The sequence below is a fragment of the Sturnira hondurensis genome, unplaced genomic scaffold (genome assembly GCF_014824575.4).
Source record: "Sturnira hondurensis isolate 20B ecotype Veracruz unplaced genomic scaffold, ASM1482457v3 Scaffold0022908, whole genome shotgun sequence".
Lineage (NCBI taxonomy): Eukaryota > Metazoa > Chordata > Mammalia > Chiroptera > Phyllostomidae > Sturnira > Sturnira hondurensis.
This window is the reverse complement of record NW_028095539.1, coordinates 1,770,456-1,788,323: the sequence shown is the minus strand read 5'-3', so window position 1 is coordinate 1,788,323 and position 17,868 is coordinate 1,770,456. Positions and strand designations below refer to the sequence as shown.

At 40.3% G+C, this 17,868-nt stretch overlaps 1 protein-coding gene across 4 annotated transcripts in view; it reads left to right on the top strand.

Moving 5' to 3' along the window:
- The window catches only part of NR6A1 (nuclear receptor subfamily 6 group A member 1), a 202,076-nt gene continuing 184,208 nt past the window's right edge, over positions 1-17,868 (top strand). For 2 of the 4 annotated variants that reach the window (XM_037036414.1, XM_037036413.1), the window contains exon 1: positions 1-299. In XM_037036414.1, the coding sequence (XP_036892309.1) occupies positions 200-299 (100 nt within the window). In that variant the 5' untranslated portion in view covers positions 1-199. The remainder of the gene's footprint in view (positions 300-17,868) is intronic. The other 2 variants (XM_037036415.1, XM_037036416.1) reach the window with 1 other exon arrangement.

Here is a 17,868-nt window from a genome sequence, read left to right as displayed (position 1 = left end):
CGTGACGTCGGGGAAGGGAGCTGGCCAGTGCTGAGGGGGCGCGGCGCGGAGGGGCGCGGAGCCGGGCGCCTCGGGCCCCAGAGAGCGCGGCGGCCGGGAGCCCGCAGGCCCCTGACAGCCCCCTCCCCCCGGTGGACGACGACGAGTGCGCCAGTCATGGCGGAGCAGCGAACCGAGCGCGGGCCCTGAGCACCACCGCATGGAGCGGGACGAACGGCCGCCTAGCGGAGGGGGAGGCGGCGGGGGCTCCGCGGGGTTCCTGGAGCCGCCCGCCGCGCTCCCTCCGCCGCCGCGCAACGGTGGGTGAGGGGCGTGCGGAGTCCGGGCCGATCAAGAACCGGCCCCCTGTCCCCCAGTCCGGGGGTACCTGCCCTGCTATTACTCGGGAAAGCTGCAGCGGCTCCGGGTCTCCTCGGCGTGGACCTTCACCCCTGTCCCCGCAGCGCGGACCCTCTCTCTCCTCCCCCGTTTTAGTCAGTGCGCACCCTCCCTCTCCCCACTCGTTCTCAGCGCAGATCCTTCCCTGGTTCCCTCTACCCCGACCTTCTTTCCTTTCCTCTCTCCCCCCAGCCCCTCCGTGTGAATTTCCCCCCAACCCCCACCCTGGGACCCGGCTTCGCGGACCCCTCTCCCCCTCCCCCGGTCCTTTCGGAGCCGAGCCCTCCCCTTCCCCTGGGTCACCTCAGCCCGGATCCTCCCCCAGCCCCGCACCTCGCGTCCCGTCACTGGGGGCTTCCCCTCCCCCTTGGGTCTCCATTGCCTCAGCCTCCTCTTCTTTGCCCCGGCCCCGGTACCCTCCGTGGGGGGCCTCTCCCCCTTGGCGTCCCTTCGCGAGGAGCTATCCCCTCCCCCCAGCCCCCTTGGTGCTCCCTCAGCTCGTGCTCCCTCTTGGTTCTGCCGACTCGATACCACGCCCTGGGTTCTCGCTGTCCGGTACCGTTCTGCAGCGGCTTCTGCAGCCCCGCACTTCCCTTGGGCCCCCATCCCGGTACTCGACCTCTGCGCGGACCCTCAAATCGCTAGCTACTCAGCCAGCGTTTCCTTTTCCGACTCCTTTGCATGCTCCGCGTCCCATTTCTGTCTGCGCCTTCCCCTTCTGTTAGGCGATGACTTTCTATTGGCTCGGATCTCTGGCCCGATCGGGTGCTCGGGACACCTGTCTCCCTCCGTCTACGGGCTGGTCGGGGTCCTCGCCTGCCCGCCGCAGTGCTGCGCGTCCTTCTCGCGATCTCGGACCCTGAGCCCTGAGAATTCCTCACCTGGCCCTTGCCCCTCTGTCCGGGCGAAGTCCTCAGGTTCCTCGGGCCTGTCTCTGGGGCTGGCTAGTCTTCCGCCCCCTGGCTCCCCCCGCCCCCACCCCGCGGGACGTTTTATTTGTATCTGTTTGATATTTTTCCCCCCTCGGTGTTTGCCGCGGAATGTTTTTATTGGTAACGTGTAAGGAGCTTTTGTGAGGTCGTAAAAGGTGAACTTTTGAACTTGGAAAGCGCCCTGGAGCAATTAGCGCAGGCGATAGCCCCAGGAGGCCCGCATTACAAAGGGTGCTCGTACGGGCGGGCAAACGCTCCCGCAGCAAACCCGATTTATTTATTTATTTGCCCTGCCTTCCACCTTTCACATCATTTCCGAATAAAGGGCAGGCTCTCGGAGAACCTTGCCTCCTCCCCTCTCTGCGCCATAAACTCGCAATTCCCTAAAAGATCTAGGACAGTGTTTAACAAGTAACAGATTTCAAATTGAATGCAAACACCCGGGACAGTTAGGAGGCACTAAAAATTAATTGCTTCAGCAAGAAGTTTCTTAGTCGGGACGGTGAACTGGCAGGTGTGAAGAAAGTAACCTGAATATAGGTCACTTAAGGCGCTCAATTGTTGAATGAATGAGCTACCGAAGGGGAGGAATCTTGGGTTGGATCTGAACCTTCATACGTTTATTGCCAATTCAGTAGACCTGCTCTTTTTACCAGTTAAGGGAAAAGTCTGTTTAGAGGAGAGCCTGGTTAACTTCACTTGATGTTGTTGACCAAATAGTGATAGGTTTTCAGAGCTCTTGTCCTTTCTAAAGATGTCTGTGATGTGCGGTATCTAGGTGGTTGGCAGTCCCTTGGGATGTCTTTGGAGACTAATTTCTGAATGTGAACATGTTTGAGATCAATAAAATCCCGTGCACAAAGGAGGGCTGGAATCCAGTTAGGGTAGGAAACCAGTATCACAGGAACAAAGGATTTCTTTACTGCTTTTGACTTTTCAAGCTTTCAAAGTGGAGATTTGGTTTTGTATTAATATGTGAATGTTGCAAATGTGATCCCAAATTTACCATTCCGATATTTTTTTACCCAACCCTAGATCTTATAGCCCACATTAGTGTCTTTTCATAATGTCTTTCTCTGTGTGCATACTTTCTGTACCCACCTGCGCATAACACACGGATGGTAGATTTTGCTTCAGACTTAAGTTCTACTTGAGAATATTGTAAGGGAAGCCTAGGAACTGCATTTACTATTAATTATTCATTAGTACATTTTAAAGGACTCAATGGTAATTTTAACTCAATCAAATTTCCCATTCATAGTCTCATTTCCTCAATTGGTCAGGACCATTTAAAAGACTGTTATCGAGCAATCCACTTAGGCTAAGGTGGCTTTAATATTTTACATCAGTCCTATTTAGTTCTCCAAATATTTCCTTTTTGTTGCAAACACATGGGACGTTTGACAGTCTGATGGGCTTAGAAGAAAATTCATGAAACATTAGACTGGCTTTATTTTTTAGTGTAAAAATGATCATTATGTTCTGTTTTACAGTAATGTTCATTATCTCTTGTAACTTAACATGTTCACAGAAGACTTACGAAAAAGGCAGGGGAAGCAGAGTTTACCTCTGGACTGGTGGGGGCATTTTTTTCTTTTGTATTTACTAATATGTATTTTTCTCTGAAAGTAAATGAAACTGCAAAAGTTCTAAGAGAAATTTTTCTCATTTTTAAAATTCTACCGACTGATTTCTGTTAGATAGCTAACTGGATGTGATGAGGTCTTTTGGTTTCTGTCATGAAGAAAGAAACTGGAGGTGGAATTTTACAAATGTTTTCTTGCCGGAAACGCCATTGATGCCGAATTTACAGTCTTTTAAATGGTTTTTTATATTCTGTTGGAACAGAGTTGCCAGTCTTTTGATGCACCATCACCCTTCCAGGAATTCCCTGTGCTGACTGCGCTAGATATTTTCAGTTGTTTGCTTGTAGGTTTTCATAACAAAAATGAACTCTTTCAGAGGACTGCTCTCTGTTGGAGTTTCAGAGGAAGTGTGTGCTAAATACTGAATTTGTTCATTTTATCTTAAGTGAATGAGGGAGTAGACTTAAATATTTCAAGCAGTTGAGGAGAAATGGAAGAAATTCACTAAATAATCAGCCACTTTTTTCCTGTTATCACTATGTCATCCAAATGTTTATCCCTGAAAAGAAATTAACAGCTGTTTGATGTGACAATTTAACTTCAGTTTTGTGACTTTGAAAATTAAGTTAATTCTGAGTCACCTCAGAATTTTCTACTTTCATTGCAAAAAATGCATGCCATAGCACTGCTGTTCTTTGGAACGGCAGCACACAGGATTTTTTAGTAGGTTCTGTGACGTCCAAAGAACACTGAAGATTTACTGTTGATTTTGAACAGTGGAAATGTGAGGTGACCACATTTCCAAACTTAGACTTACTATCCACCAAATTCTTTTTTGGGTATTTCTGTCCCATGTAATCAGAATCTGATCATGACCAGCTTCCTGATCTGTAAGTCATTCTGAATTCTCTAGCAAAAAGGTGTGTGTGTGTGCATGCATGTGAAAGGGACTTGGATGAGGAGGGAACGAGAGGGGAGCAAATGAAAAAAAACCCACTACATTTCCTAAAATATCCCTGAATCATGCATTCTTATATTTTACTCATAATTTTCTGGTTTGTCATTTTTTCCTTTTTCGTGGTGCTGTGGAGCAAAGGTAGAAAATAAGCTTTAGATTAAAATACCTCATTTTATGTTAGTGGGAGATGAAGGTAGGAATGCCAACTACTATGGTACTGGTAAGGGAAGTTTGGTGTATCACTTGTAGTGCTTGCTATGCAAGTTGGCTTTAAATTGCTAATGATACTTGCTGGTTTTGAGAGCTGGGGCTGTGTGAGTTTCGTCCGTGTTATAAGTAGATAGTGGTTTGTGTTGAGTAGGTTGGTTCATGAATGAATTGTGTTCAGATGGCAATTTCTGGCTTCAGAATTCAGGGTAGCTCCTCTGACTCAGGGTAGCCTCCTTTTCAGCATGCTCATCTAGATCTTGGGGACCTTATCTTAGTTTTTTTGTTCTTATGTTTATTTTTTGTGGTGTAGCCAAGTTAAGTGACATTTCTCTGTTTAAGTATTTTTTCATGTATATAATTAAGTTGAAAGTTAAATTTGGGAAGATGCCCTTTCAGAGTAAATTTCAATTTTTGGTCCTGTCTTTTCCTTGTGTGTGTGTGTGAACCAGTCATCTTTTAGGAGGAAAGGGTCATAATCAGAAAAATCAAAATTCTGAATCAACAGCTAAAAACAAAACTTGCATTTCAGCAGAGAATAAAAGTGCCTCTGAGACAGTTTTAAACAGAAGGTGGTGTTGAGTGTGTCCGCACGAGTAGTGATCCAGTATACCCGATTCTCTGTTACACTTGAAAATATCTACAAATTGTGAAAGAAAGTGTTTTCTTTTAAACTTTCACATTCTTAATGTCAGCTATTCCTGGTTCAGGTAATTTCTTAGAGGTTTACGGATGCCTTTGATTGAAAACAAGGTTTAGAGATACCAGAATTATTAAAAGTCGGCAAGAAGTACTGACTGAGCAGTAATTCCTTTTCTTGTGTTGAGTTGATGGTTCAGATTCATTTGAGCTTAATCTTAAAAAAAAAAAACCTCTGGATGTAACTTTGATGTACAGTACTCATAGAATGAAGTCCGGTCTGCTATGTATTTATTGCTCGTTTCCCAACATGGATTGTCTTTACAAAAAAGATAAGGCTGTTAGACCTTAATTTCCTTAATAATGGAAAATTAGAAAAAAACTGTTGTGTCTAACCTGCATTTCAGTGTGGTTTAGAAATAACTGTAGAACAGAGAACTTTATTTTAAAGAATAAAACATTTTGTACTTTATTTCGTTGTTTCCTTATTACCAATTATTAAAAACCAGCTTGTGTAGAATAGCTTCTCTAGAAAATGTTTTTCTCCTCTGGTTATGATTATTTAAACAAAACTTTTCTGTGTAACCCAGTAATTCTGCTTAACAGTGATTTAGTTTGGGGAGAGAACCAGGATTTCCTCAGCTGGCTGTTGGGGAACTGAATTGCTTTTTACCCCACCCCCAGCTGCACCGAATCTTTTGATCCCTAAGCTACAGTGGTTGTCATTTGAGAAAGCAAACTGAGAGAAAATAAGTTGTGAAAATAGCCTACTTTAAGCCTTCATTTGCGTTTTGGAATTTTTGTTCTTAAAAAAACTCTAGGAATAATTGAACCTTTAAAATTTAACTTGCACTAGGCAAACTGACCAAACTCTCATGTCTAAGTAGAAAATTCCTGGATTTCTTTAAAAGTACACTTGTTGTTTTAAAACTTTTGGGAACGTTTTAATAATTGACAACCACTGTTTCAAGAGAAGACATCCTAATTATAAATTCGCAGGAAGCATTCTTTTGAATATCCTTAGGAGTGTGGAAATTTGGGGAAAACACAAGTTAGTCCTTATGCATTCTAACCATTTTCATTCAAGGCAGTTTGTGGTTTTCCCCTTCAGAGTTATATAGTAAGTTTACAAAGAGAACCACAAATTCTCCTGTCATATACTAAATAAATGCTACAATTTGTTATATAAAGTTAACTTTAAAAAGTATCTTCAGCTTAATGAGGTCTTTGGACCCTAATTGTGAACTGTACACCTTTCAATTTGTTGACACTGGGGAAGCTATTCAAGCATAAACTACAGATGGCAGTAGTAGCATATTTTTGTATTTTCTGGAAGGATTCTTGCCTTTAAGTTGGTGTCGATTCTACCGGCACTGTTGATAAGTCAGCTGGTAAGTGTAATGTTTCCAAAATCAATTCCCTAGGCAGCAACATGTAATGTATTCTGGAAACAAATCCTGGCTGTTTGATTTGAAGATACACTCTGTGGGTGGTTCGAACCAGAGTAGTGAACCAGAGTAGTGACTTTTCTTTCGTTGTCACAGGGAGATGTTATAAAAAGAATTCGGCAGTAGGGACAGAGGGAATTGTTGGCATGATAAGCTTTAGCTTATTGCAACTGCAGTGGTGGTGTCAAACATAGATACTTGCCTGAACAGCTATTTGCATTGGAAATTACTTACAATTCATTTAAAACTATACTCAAGAATTATATTTGAGAGAGACATACACTACTAAATTTCTCATGTGGAACAGGTAGATAGCCAGCCTTCTTGGCCTTTTGTTTCTGACTTAGGTTTCGTAGCATCATAGAATTTTAGGGTCTCTCTGTAAAAGTATCTCAGAGGTCTACAAGTGGGTTCTGCTGGCTTTTTCAGTCCATCATTGTGGTGTCAAAATTCGTGTTCTCTATTTTTTTCTCTGAAACCATTGATTGAAAAAGGACATGATTGATTAAACAGATGTTTAAACTTCCTATGGTAGATATATCCTTGAGTCTTAGTTTAAGACTGAGGAAACATTTCAGAAACAAATCTGTGCCAAAATGAAGGACAGACTGATTCAGTGAAGGGAGCTACTTAACCTATATCGAGTTTGCATTTAAAAAAGTAATTTTCAAGTGCTGCCCCAATATATTCAATAAAAAGAAAAACAATTTTATTTAATTTGTGTACTCAGTTCAATCCTGAAGCTGTATCGTCTTGGAAGGATACAAAATTTGTCTTGATCTTTTAAAAAAATTCTTGTGTTGTACTGAATCAGATGCAGTGTTCGTTTTATCACAGGGCACCAAACTCTGGTGGTGCTCATCGTGGTCTTTGCCCTCATACATACAGTAGAGAAAACATAAATTAACTGCAGTTTATGCAATACAGTTTTCCGCTTGCAAAAGAAAAAAGATGACACTACAATTCTGTGAAGCCTGCTTCCTTATCTCTTGCTTTCTAAATTTATAAATGATTAATGCAGTAGTACTTAGTTGGATTGTATTGTTTTCTTCCATTCATCATTTGTTGATCATTCATTACTGGATTATTTCAGACTTAATCTCTTCCCACTTACAGAGTCACTAAATTTGTTGTTTACTCTATTATTTAAACCAGTAGCCTTCACATTGTGGTCCATGAACCTCTGGGGGTGTCCCTGAGACCCTTTCAAGGAAGCTCTTGGGCTCAAATGTATTTTTATAATAATACTGACATTATTTGCCTTTTTCACCATGTTGATATTTGCACCGATCTTGCAAAAACAGTGGTGGTTAAAAACTATTGGCACCTCAGCAGAAACATAAGGAGCCAAACTGTAGCAGTGGTCTTACCTAGTCCCCTGCACACACTTATTTAAACAAAGAAAGGCATTTTCACTTAGTGTCTCAGATGGAGGAGTAAAAACGATTAATTGTATTAAATTAATACTATGATCCGTTGAGTATACTTGTTTTTGATACTCTGGCAGGCACACACATAGCATTTCTGTTGCATACCAAAATTTAATCATCGTTTTAAGGAAAAGAGCTTGTGCAGCTCATTATGTTGTGAGCTGAATTAGCTGCCTCCTCACTCCATCACCATTTCACCTTGAAAGAACAATAGGTAAAACTGTGGTTTATTCAGATTTGGGTATTTGGCAGATCATTTTTTTGGAAAACAGCGAGCCTGCACCTCCAAGGAGAACTGCCAGTGTTTGTTGCTGGTGAATAAAATTTGAGCTTTGAAGCAGCGCAGAATTGTGGAAACCTTGTACCTGTCACTTTGAGCTTGATGACGTCTCAATACTTAAAGCCTTTACTGGTGAGACTGATGATGATTTTACTTAACAACTGTGATTTTCTTGATATTGTGTGGTTAAATGTCAGCATTTTAAAGAGCATCTTCATTGAGGGAATACTTCCCAAATATCTGGTTATATGTTACAAAATCCTGCGTGGGTAAAAAATCTGTCCAAAATGTTATATAGAGCAATGGATTTTAATGTAACACAGTATACAAAGTTCACTGATGTGGGTTTAGATTTCAGGTTGAACTTAACCTTTAAGAAACCAGCACTTACTGAGTTTTGGTATATTATTTTTTAAAATCTACACTTATTTTAATAAGATATACTTCTTCCCCTTTCAAATATAAGTCCGTGTAAGGCCAGATTTTCTGCCTCTATACCTCAACAAAAACAATGTACAAGTATTACAACATTCTGAATGCGTGTAGGAGAATCTGGCTACCAGAATTAGGCCAGATGCTAGAGATTAGCAAAAAGGTTAAGTGCCACTCTTTTCACTGAATGTTTGTTTTGTTGGAAAATATAGTCACTTTTCTTTTAAAATGTTATTTATGTTAATATGTAATGGGTTAATACCACTCATACTAAAATGTATGAGAAAAACCTCTGTTTAAAGGACTCAACTTAAAATGTAAGAAAATGGTGACTTCACCAGATACCATTATTAGTACTTAATTACTTTGGGTTTTTCTTTCATTTCCTTCCTCACCGCCCTCTGTAAAGGAGCTACAGAGGGAAAAATTTTGAAAATGGGTTCATACTTTTTTTTCCTGAGACTAAATGAAGTGTGTTGTAGTTCACCCTCACTGAGTTCTCTGATAAGGCTTTGTTACCTGCTATTTGAAACCTGTTACTTAACCGTTAGTTATCTTGTGGCAGAAATTTTCTAATAGAACCTGTTTCCCCACAAAGGGTAGCCTTGTAATTATGGAAATAAATTTGACAACACAAAAATACTTTCTTACTATTAAGAGTCATTGCTATAAAAAGAATGAAATAACGTAAGAGATAAAAATTCTGCCTTGCTTTTCAAAACTTCCATCAAGAATAGCTTGCTTATTTGCTTTCAGTAGATGTTTTGATTTTCTTTGAGTCTTCTAAAGTTGCCATTGTAATTTTGTAGATGGTTTGCCATGTAACCTGGTTTTCACTGAGGGAGGTGTTAATAAAGTCCGTATCGGAGAAGCATCTCCTCTTCTGGCTTAAGAATATCTTTCCCTAGTGTGAGTAACATTTTAGTGTAAGTCAGTTACTGTGCTGTTCAACAATTAGGGATTTATTTCCTAGGATAGTTGCTAGGTAGAACTCATTCTGCAGAGAGATTGCTAGTGGAAGAAATGTCACCTAACAATGTGAATAACAAAAAGGAGTTACTGGATCAGAATTTAAGATGAAGCTTGGTGGGTGATGAAATATCAGTGAAATATTTGGGCTTCCTTCCTGAGAGCTGTGTAATTATCTTGATGTTCTTAGAGTGTCACGTAATGTACCTTTTAAAGCATTTTTGTATTCTGTAGGAGTTGCAATTTAGTCATAAGAAACAGACCTTTCCTTTTTCATTTTAATGTTTGGGTTTTATTTTAGATTTCAGATGACATCTTTGAATGCATTCTTCATCAGTTGAGTTAAATCAGTTGCTTTAAGTTTCAGCTTTAATTTCTAAACTTAATAATTGAGGCACATTTGTTTTCTTTCTTCCATATTCTTGCTGTACTGTTGAAATCAAACCTGTCAGGAGACTTCCTTTCTAGCCTTACAACCTTTCCTCTAAAATGCACTTTTAGCAGGATAATAAACCACCTGGGGGAAACCCCCCACTGATACCTATTTAGAGGGCTTTGTTTTTTGGAAGCGGCAGTGGTAGTCTGTGCCGGGAGGAAGGATTTTTGTTAGGTGGTGTGAGAGGGAAAGGATGGGGACTCTGGAGTGTGGCGGAACAGAGATCACAGCTGTGTGACTTTGTCACTTGACTTCTCTGAACTTTAGTGTTCTCATTTAATAATAGCAGCTAACATTTATATAGTGTGTGTCATATAATATTCTAAGCACCTTATATGTATTAAGTCATGTTATTATCATAACCCTATGAAGTAGGTGTTTTATTATCATCTCCATTTTACAGATGTGAAAACTGAAGGCCCCAGAAGTTAAGCCCCAGATTTCACAGCAACAGCATTAATAATTTGTTTCCTAGATTTAACCCTCCCCCCCCCCACTATGATGTTTCTGAAATTTACTTTAGGGTTGCTAGGATTAGTGACAAAGTCTCCAAAGCACCAAGCATAGTGTCCACCCCAAAGCAAGCATTTGTTAATCTAGGCCATTTACAGTTGTTGAGGAGGCCCAGAAATCAACTGCCTGTAGATTAGAGTCAACCAAGATCTACTCTTAAAATTTCAAGTGACTTTTCTTTTATGTTAGGTTTAATAAGCCAACCAGAAAATAGGTGACCAGAAAACAGTTTTGCAGAATCAGGGACAATCCTTGGTGAATCTAAGGGGTGCTGAGGAAGAAAGGGGTTTGAGCTACTCAGGGAAGGGATGCCGTGTCTTGTTTGTGTATCCTGAGCACTACGAACAAGGATTTGGTGTTTCACGAATGTTAAATGAATGAAAAAAGGAATCTGAGTCCTTTGCCGGTTGGTCGTCAGAGGAAGTCTACAAAATGCTACAAGGGAAGGGAGTGTGTTTTTCAGTTACTGTAGGTAACTGGGGCCAGTCTATAAGTCAAGAGTGTGGAAGCTAAATCCAAAGTTTTATGGGTCCTGCTGGAATTAGAATGTAGCTTTTGTTCAGAAACGTGGCTCTCCTTGTAACTAAAGTGACTAGATAGATCAGATACAAATGTGCTTGACTGCATGGGGAAGTGCAGTTTAGGAGACGATGGCTTTTGTCTTTTGTACCTTCCCGGCCCCCCCTCTCCCCACCCCCGGCCCCCGTCACACAAAAGCTGGCTATATGAAAGAGAGGAGAACCAATCCAGGAAGGTAAGTTGATGTGACTCTTTGAAAATGGAAATATAAGACTGAGTTGTCCAGAGTTTGTAAAATTTAGAAAGTGATTGCCTGGCAAAGAGAGAGTAAGAAAGATGTGGCAGTGGGGGTTAATAGATTACGGTAGCAATGTAGTTTGCGTAGGAAAAGATGTGCGAGAGGAGGTCCAGGAAATTGTTGATGGGCCTGCCTTTTGCCCAGGTGCTGGTTCTAGTCTGTTAAAAAGGGCACATCTCTATGGGCCCACCTAAAAAATGAAGGAGCCATATTAAATAATTGCTGAAGAGATTTTTCAGCTTGATGATGGAATGAATTGGTAAAACAGGAAATTGAAATTTAGGAAAGCCCTGACTGAAGCACCTAACTGGTGCTAACAGCCAGGTTCTCTGGGATGATTTTGGTTTCAGATATTGTTCACTCATCCCTCCAAGAACATTTACACTGTTACCCTGTTTTGATTTTAGAGCTCCTGGCTGCTTTAAAGTTTGTAGGGTCACATACTTTACATGTAAATTTCATTCTCCAGGTTCACTTTATAGAAATGTTTGCAGCTAAGGTTCCAGTGTTTTGAGAGTTGATCATGTAAATTGCCAATTATTTTTTGAATAATTTTGAAATTAGATGTAGTTTTTGATTTTTTTAACATAACTTTCTTCCCATATATAACCCCTTTATGGCAGTTTCTCTTTTGTAAGTTTCATTCACTGAATCAAACCAGTAGTTAATTTCAGAGTTTTCCCTCATTCCTTGTGAAAGGATTTTTATCTCCAAAACTCATTCAATGCTGAGAAGAGTTCTGTCCTCTTAAGATTAAATGCCACATTTGCGAATGTGGAATCATTAAGGAAAAGGGCAAAAAAACCTCCTTAAATGCTGTTGGTCTGAAAAAGGGAACCCAGCAGGAAAGGAGTGGCAGCACATGGGGGAGGGGTAAAGTGGGGGGGCAGCAAGGGAGCTGCAGTTGAAATATTCATCAATCATTTTACTGGCACCAGGAAGCCAATCAGCCTTTTAGAGGAGAGAACTTAATCAATCACCTAATGTGGGAAATTACAATTGCTTTCCTACAAAAAATATTTCCTTACTTGCTGACAGATCAAATCTGAAAGTTGGGCTGGTTGGAATTCTGATGGGAAGCAGTTACTGGAAGTAGTACTATGATGAAGAAATGCATTTAACTTTTGAAGATAAAAGTTTGTATTCGCTTTGAGCCTTTTCAAAATCTTTCAAAGCACGTTTGATTTTCATATAGTGTGCTCATTAATAAGAAAACAATTATTGAGTATTTGTGGTAATATGAAATATGTGAAGCACTGTACATTTATTCCCCAAAGCTAGTTTTCATGAGCATAGATGGGGCTCCAGGCTGGAGAATACCCAGTGCTTCCAGTGCCTTGTTTATAAAGCAGCTTCAGAGTACTGTCCGAGGGACACAGCCAGGGGAACACAGTTGGAAGTGCTTGCATGTAAATAAAAGCAGGAGGGAATTAGCTGTATCTTGTATTTAAAATCTAAATGGTGTGATCTCTCAGCTCTGTGCTTGAATTGCCTGTGGCCCTTAGGTCCTTAGGTGTCAACTGCTTAGGGAATCTAATGTTTTTAAAATTAGAAATCCTTGGTCACTGTAGAAAATACAGAAAATTAAGGGGAAATTACCTATAATCTTGGCCTCCAAGCAACTTTCATTAAATTTTTCTTATGTTTTCTTCTGGACTTCAAATCCTATGTTTTTTTTTTTGCTTGTCCTGATTATGTGTTGTTTTATGCTTTTTGTTTAGAATTTTATTTTTCTTATGTTAGGAACTTGCTTAACATGAAATTATTTAAAGTCTATAATAGCTGTATGACAGCCCATTGTTTTTATTGTTGGACATTGGGATAGTTTTTAGTTTCTTCCTGATAAAACAATATTGCCCAGACCTTCTTGTGCTTTCTTTTATTTTTGGCTTATTTTGGAGGGATAGTTTTTATTTTTTCTCGTTTTTTTAAATTATTTTTTTCAATTGGCAATAATCACGCCTCAGATATACCTCATTGGCTACAACACTGCTCCATGTGCAAAGATGCTTAATGCTTTTTAGACATACTTATGTACCTTTGCCAACAACCAGTTCGATTTACACTAAAACTATATTGTATAATAAAATCCAGGGTTGTCAGCAGCACTTATTTTTTTAATAAATGCCTGATACTTGAGATAGAATTGAGGCACTGTGGTAGGCTATTCGCTCTGTTCTCATTTTTGTGGGGGAGAGATATAGTCATTCTCAATGCCTCTTTTCCTCTGAATCCTTTAGATTTCTGTTACCAGCCCCACACCCCCACTGCAGTATCTCTAGCCTGGTCAGAGCAGTGCTTAGGGTCTCTCCTGTAGCTGCCTTCTCTCTATTACAGATTATGGGAGAATGGGTGGTGAAGACACTCCAGCCTTCTCTGGTTGCCTCCAAAAATCTCAGGATGGATTGTGAGTGTGTCTGTGTCACACAACTATATCATTTCCCTCCTGAAACTTCAGGACAGTAAGTCTGAAACTTTTCTGAATTTGATTAGAAAGTAAGTGCATGAGGAGTGAAGTTGAACTTATTACTTTAGAAGTCTGAAGAATCTGCATGGGTTCTTCAGTGGCTGACCTCTACCCTCATCCTGCATAGGGTTTGATAGTGGAGAGACCTAAATAAATATTAGGCTAATTTGAAAGGCATTCACAGTTTTTAACAAGGGTGGTTTCAGAATGGAAACTGGCTGTCTACAAATTTTAAATTAAATCATAGCTCATATGTTTAATTTGTTAAATTAAAATTAAAGAGTGTTCTAGTAATTTTTAAAGTTTATGTTGATTGAGAGTAAACATGAATGAAGATCATTTTCTCTGCTTCTTTGAGCTCACCACTGGTGGTCAGAGAAGTTGCAATTTGCCAAGACTCAGTTTTTATAATGCTCTTTAATAAGAAAGTGAATAAGCCAGCTGCTCTTTCCCTCAGCTGTACCAATTGCAAACCTCCTCAAATCCTGGTTAGTAATTAAAAGCCTTGAGATGACCTTGAGTCTAACTGAACTACAAAAGCTGTCTTGAGTTAAATTTATAGCTTTTGTTGATTTCAAAAGAGGTTAGGTAGAATTGCATTCTATTTGCTAAAACATTAAGGGTAGCCTTGGGTGTACACTGAAGATCAGAGATAATTAAAGAGGCACTCTTAAGTGCAAAAGAAACCCCTGAAATGGACTTTAAAAAATTAAATTTGTCATCTCTTCATTAAGCATTTTAAATACGTACTTGAAATTTCCTAAGGTCGGGTGGTGGCATTTCCGTTGTGTCAATATTCAGATTTGCTGAAAAGATCTCTTTCCTATCTTAACATCAAAGAGATTTTGGAAGCCTGTGGGGAATCACAACAAATATTTAATGCTCTTTAAAAGTACCAGTTTAGTTGGTTCTTAAAATACTTTACAGGAAAGGTAAGTTTGCTAGTAAAAGTTTTTGATTATTCTCAGGCAGTGTAAAAGTAAAAATATTAGTATTTAAAAAATGCTTTCTATAGGGACTGTGTCATAAGACCTATGGAATAGATTGTTTTTCTGCTTACTGTAAAGGGCAGGATGTACTTTCAGTTGTTTAGAAATCCTTGAGATACTACTCTCTGCTTGATAGAAGGAAGCTTAATTGGTGCTGTATGAAAAGTTAAGTTTTGTGTGTCAGTGGGTGATATAGGTTATGTCTCTTAGCATCAGTATAAACGTGATAAATCCCTGAAGAGTCCAGCAGCAATGCACATAGTTTGAGCAAGCACTAATATCTTATGTGTATCTTGTAGATTTTAGAATTATTATTTTTTACATTTATTTAATGAAACTAGCCCAGACTTTGATAGAAATAATTGATCAGAAAATTGTATGCTGCCCTGGCTGGTGTAGCTCAGTGGATTGAGCATGGGCTGCAAACCAAAGGGTCGCTGGTTCAATTCCCAGTCAGGGCACATGCCTTGGTTGCAGGCCAGGTCTCCCATGGGGGCCATGTGAGCGTCAACCACACATTGATGTTTCTCTCCCTCTCTTTCTTCCTCCTCTCCCATCTCTCTAAAAATCAATATAATTAAAAAAAAGAAAAAAATTGTATGCATGTGTGTGTGTGTGTGTATAGCCAACATGATGAAGTTGTAAAATACAGCAGGGTTGGCCAGTTTGGGATATGTAAAGATGGCAGTCGGGTTTCTCAGGAGATTTAATTTTGCAATATTTGTTCTGAAATCATATATATCATAAAGTTATCCAGGCTAAATAAAATAATATCTCTAATATTTTGACTTTTGCCCTGACTAGTGTGGCTCAGTTGGTTGGGTGCTGTCCTGGAAAGCGAAAGGTTGCTGGTGGATTCCCAGTCAGAGCAGGTGCCCAGGTTGTGGGGCATGGCGTGTAGGAGAGGCAACCAATGGATGTTTCTCTCTCATACCCATGTTTCTCTCTTTCTCCCTCCCTTTCCCCCCCTCTAAAAATAAGAAAATAAAGTAAAATAAAAATTTGAGTTTTTCCTGAAATTACCCTAATTTAGTCTGTCAGCAATTCCACTCCACCTTGGAATAGCAAACACTCTACTAAAGAGCAAGCGGTTATTGTATTGTGGCAGACAGAACTGCATTGATGGAGGTGGCAGTTAAGAATTAGTTTGGTGAATTATTATTATGTAGTGGCAACTAGGTGTGTTGGAGCATGAGCTTTAGAATTAGACCTGGTTTTTAAATCCTTTCTCTCCTACTTTTGTGATTTTGGGGGGGGGGGGCGGAGGGGAAGACGGTGGTGGTGGTGAAAGGACGAAGAGTCACCACGTAGAGACTCCTGGAGAGTGAAATGAGGTTGTGTGTGAAGACCCTAGAAGGCAGCTGTGTTACATTTCAGGGGAGTACTTAAGATTTCTCAGTTTTCTGATCTGCGAGTGAGGTTACTATCACCTGGATCATAGATAAACAAGCCAGTTTACTGAAATCCGAGACATTAAAACTAGCTTGCCAAGTGTGTTCAGTTTCCCCAATATCCGATTCAACAAAATTTGCTGGATCTGAACTTACAGAATCTGTTGTCATTTTCCATTTCCTTCATTGCTTTCCTGCCATTTCTCCCCTTTTCCTTCTCCCTCTTTTCCTGTACCCTGACTTGCCCGCATCACCTGCAGCTCAGACCAGGCTGTGTCTTTCTACAGTGGAGCTCCTCTCTCCGCCCAGGCTCTCCATTTGCCGCAGCACAGAACTGGGGTAGAGACAAATTAAACATTCTTGAAAATGCTGCTATTCTGTCATTCTTAATTTGGCAGGAATCTTTAAAAGTTAATTAAATTGCCTCTTCAAAACAAATTATTGTGTACTCTCTAAGTAGTTAAAACAAAATTTTGGTAAATGTAGAGAATTGGCTGTTTGAAGATTTGGCCATTTCGTGAACTGACTTGGAATTACCTCACAGTTATGTTTGGAGAAATTAGGCAGTGTATGTAAAATAAAGTACCTATTACTACATAATAGTTGGACTTACTAAAGTACTCAGTTCCTTTTTTCTAAGCACTTCTACTCAGGGAACTGTCCACACCTAAAACCCCAGGATTTTCTCACCTTTGGGCTCTAGTTGGGCAATAGCAAGGGATGAAGTGATCTAGGTAGTTTTATGGGACGTCCATTACAGTACAGGTGGCAAACACAGGCTCACGGGCCAAATCCAGCCCTCCACCTTGTTTTATCTGGCCGGGCACCTGGTTTCTACCCGGTAGCAGCAGCAAGCTCCTTGTCCCTAGTGAAGGAGTAGTTACATTTATACAGTCCTAGAATTGCATTCAGCACTTTGAAGGCAACTGAGAGGCTGACATGGCCCGTGTTGAAAATGAGTGACACCCTTGCATTACAGCACTGTCAAATTTGCCCATGTGGGATACCTTCTTTTAGCTTGGACATCTGTTATAAAATGGTCCTGCCTTTCTTGTTACCCTTTAGGGTCTGGTTTCTCAGTGATTTAAGATATGTATCACTTTTCTGAAGCACTTTAGTATTTCCAGTTGCTTGTAACTAGAATTATGGGCTTTAGGAGAGTAAACTGTGGCCTTATAGGAGTAAAAAGCAAGGCTGAGTCCCTGGAGGTTCTTGGTGGGAAGTATCACAAGCAGAACAAATGCTCCCGTCTGTAACACACAGGAAGCCTGGCCTCCCCACCCCCCACCTCTCCGGAGGTCTCTAAAAGGGCCTTCTGGTTATATCCTTAAAAGGAGAAGGGAACAAATGGTTGGTGAGTGCTCAGTGTGTGCCAGGCACTGTACCAAACTAATGTAATCCTTTCTACAACTTTTCTTTGATACGTGGTGATAGTCCCATATTACAGATGAGTTAACTGTGGCTTAGAGTTGATAATAATTTACCACTATTCCACTAAACCAGTGTTTTTCAAACTTTAGCCTTTCCTATATCACCATCATGATTTTGTCATTTCCTAAGACATTGTTTATTTAACCTTTTAACTATTGGGTAGTTAGTTAATACTTTGCATCCCAACATTTATTTTAAAGGGAAATTTTGTCATGATACTCAATGAAAAAAATTGCCATAAATAGAAGGTAACAGTAAAAATAAACTTAATAAAAATAATGTTGTGTTAAATTCCAGCTAAGAGATTGTCTGCTGAAGTCTCTCTGGTGAGGTCTTTTTTAAAAGGGTGATTAACGAGCCTTAGAGAGGTAATAGACAAACTAGCACCAAACAAGAGATTTTTCTTCCGATGTGATTAGAAGGATTGAAAGAGAATTGAAAAGGTAACAACTTTTGGAATGTTTCTCTTGGCACTGCTTACACATAAAGTCTTCCAGTGGTCCCCTCACTTTAGGAGACACTGACATAGGTGACGGCGTGCTCATTCTCCACCCGAGGGGGCTTG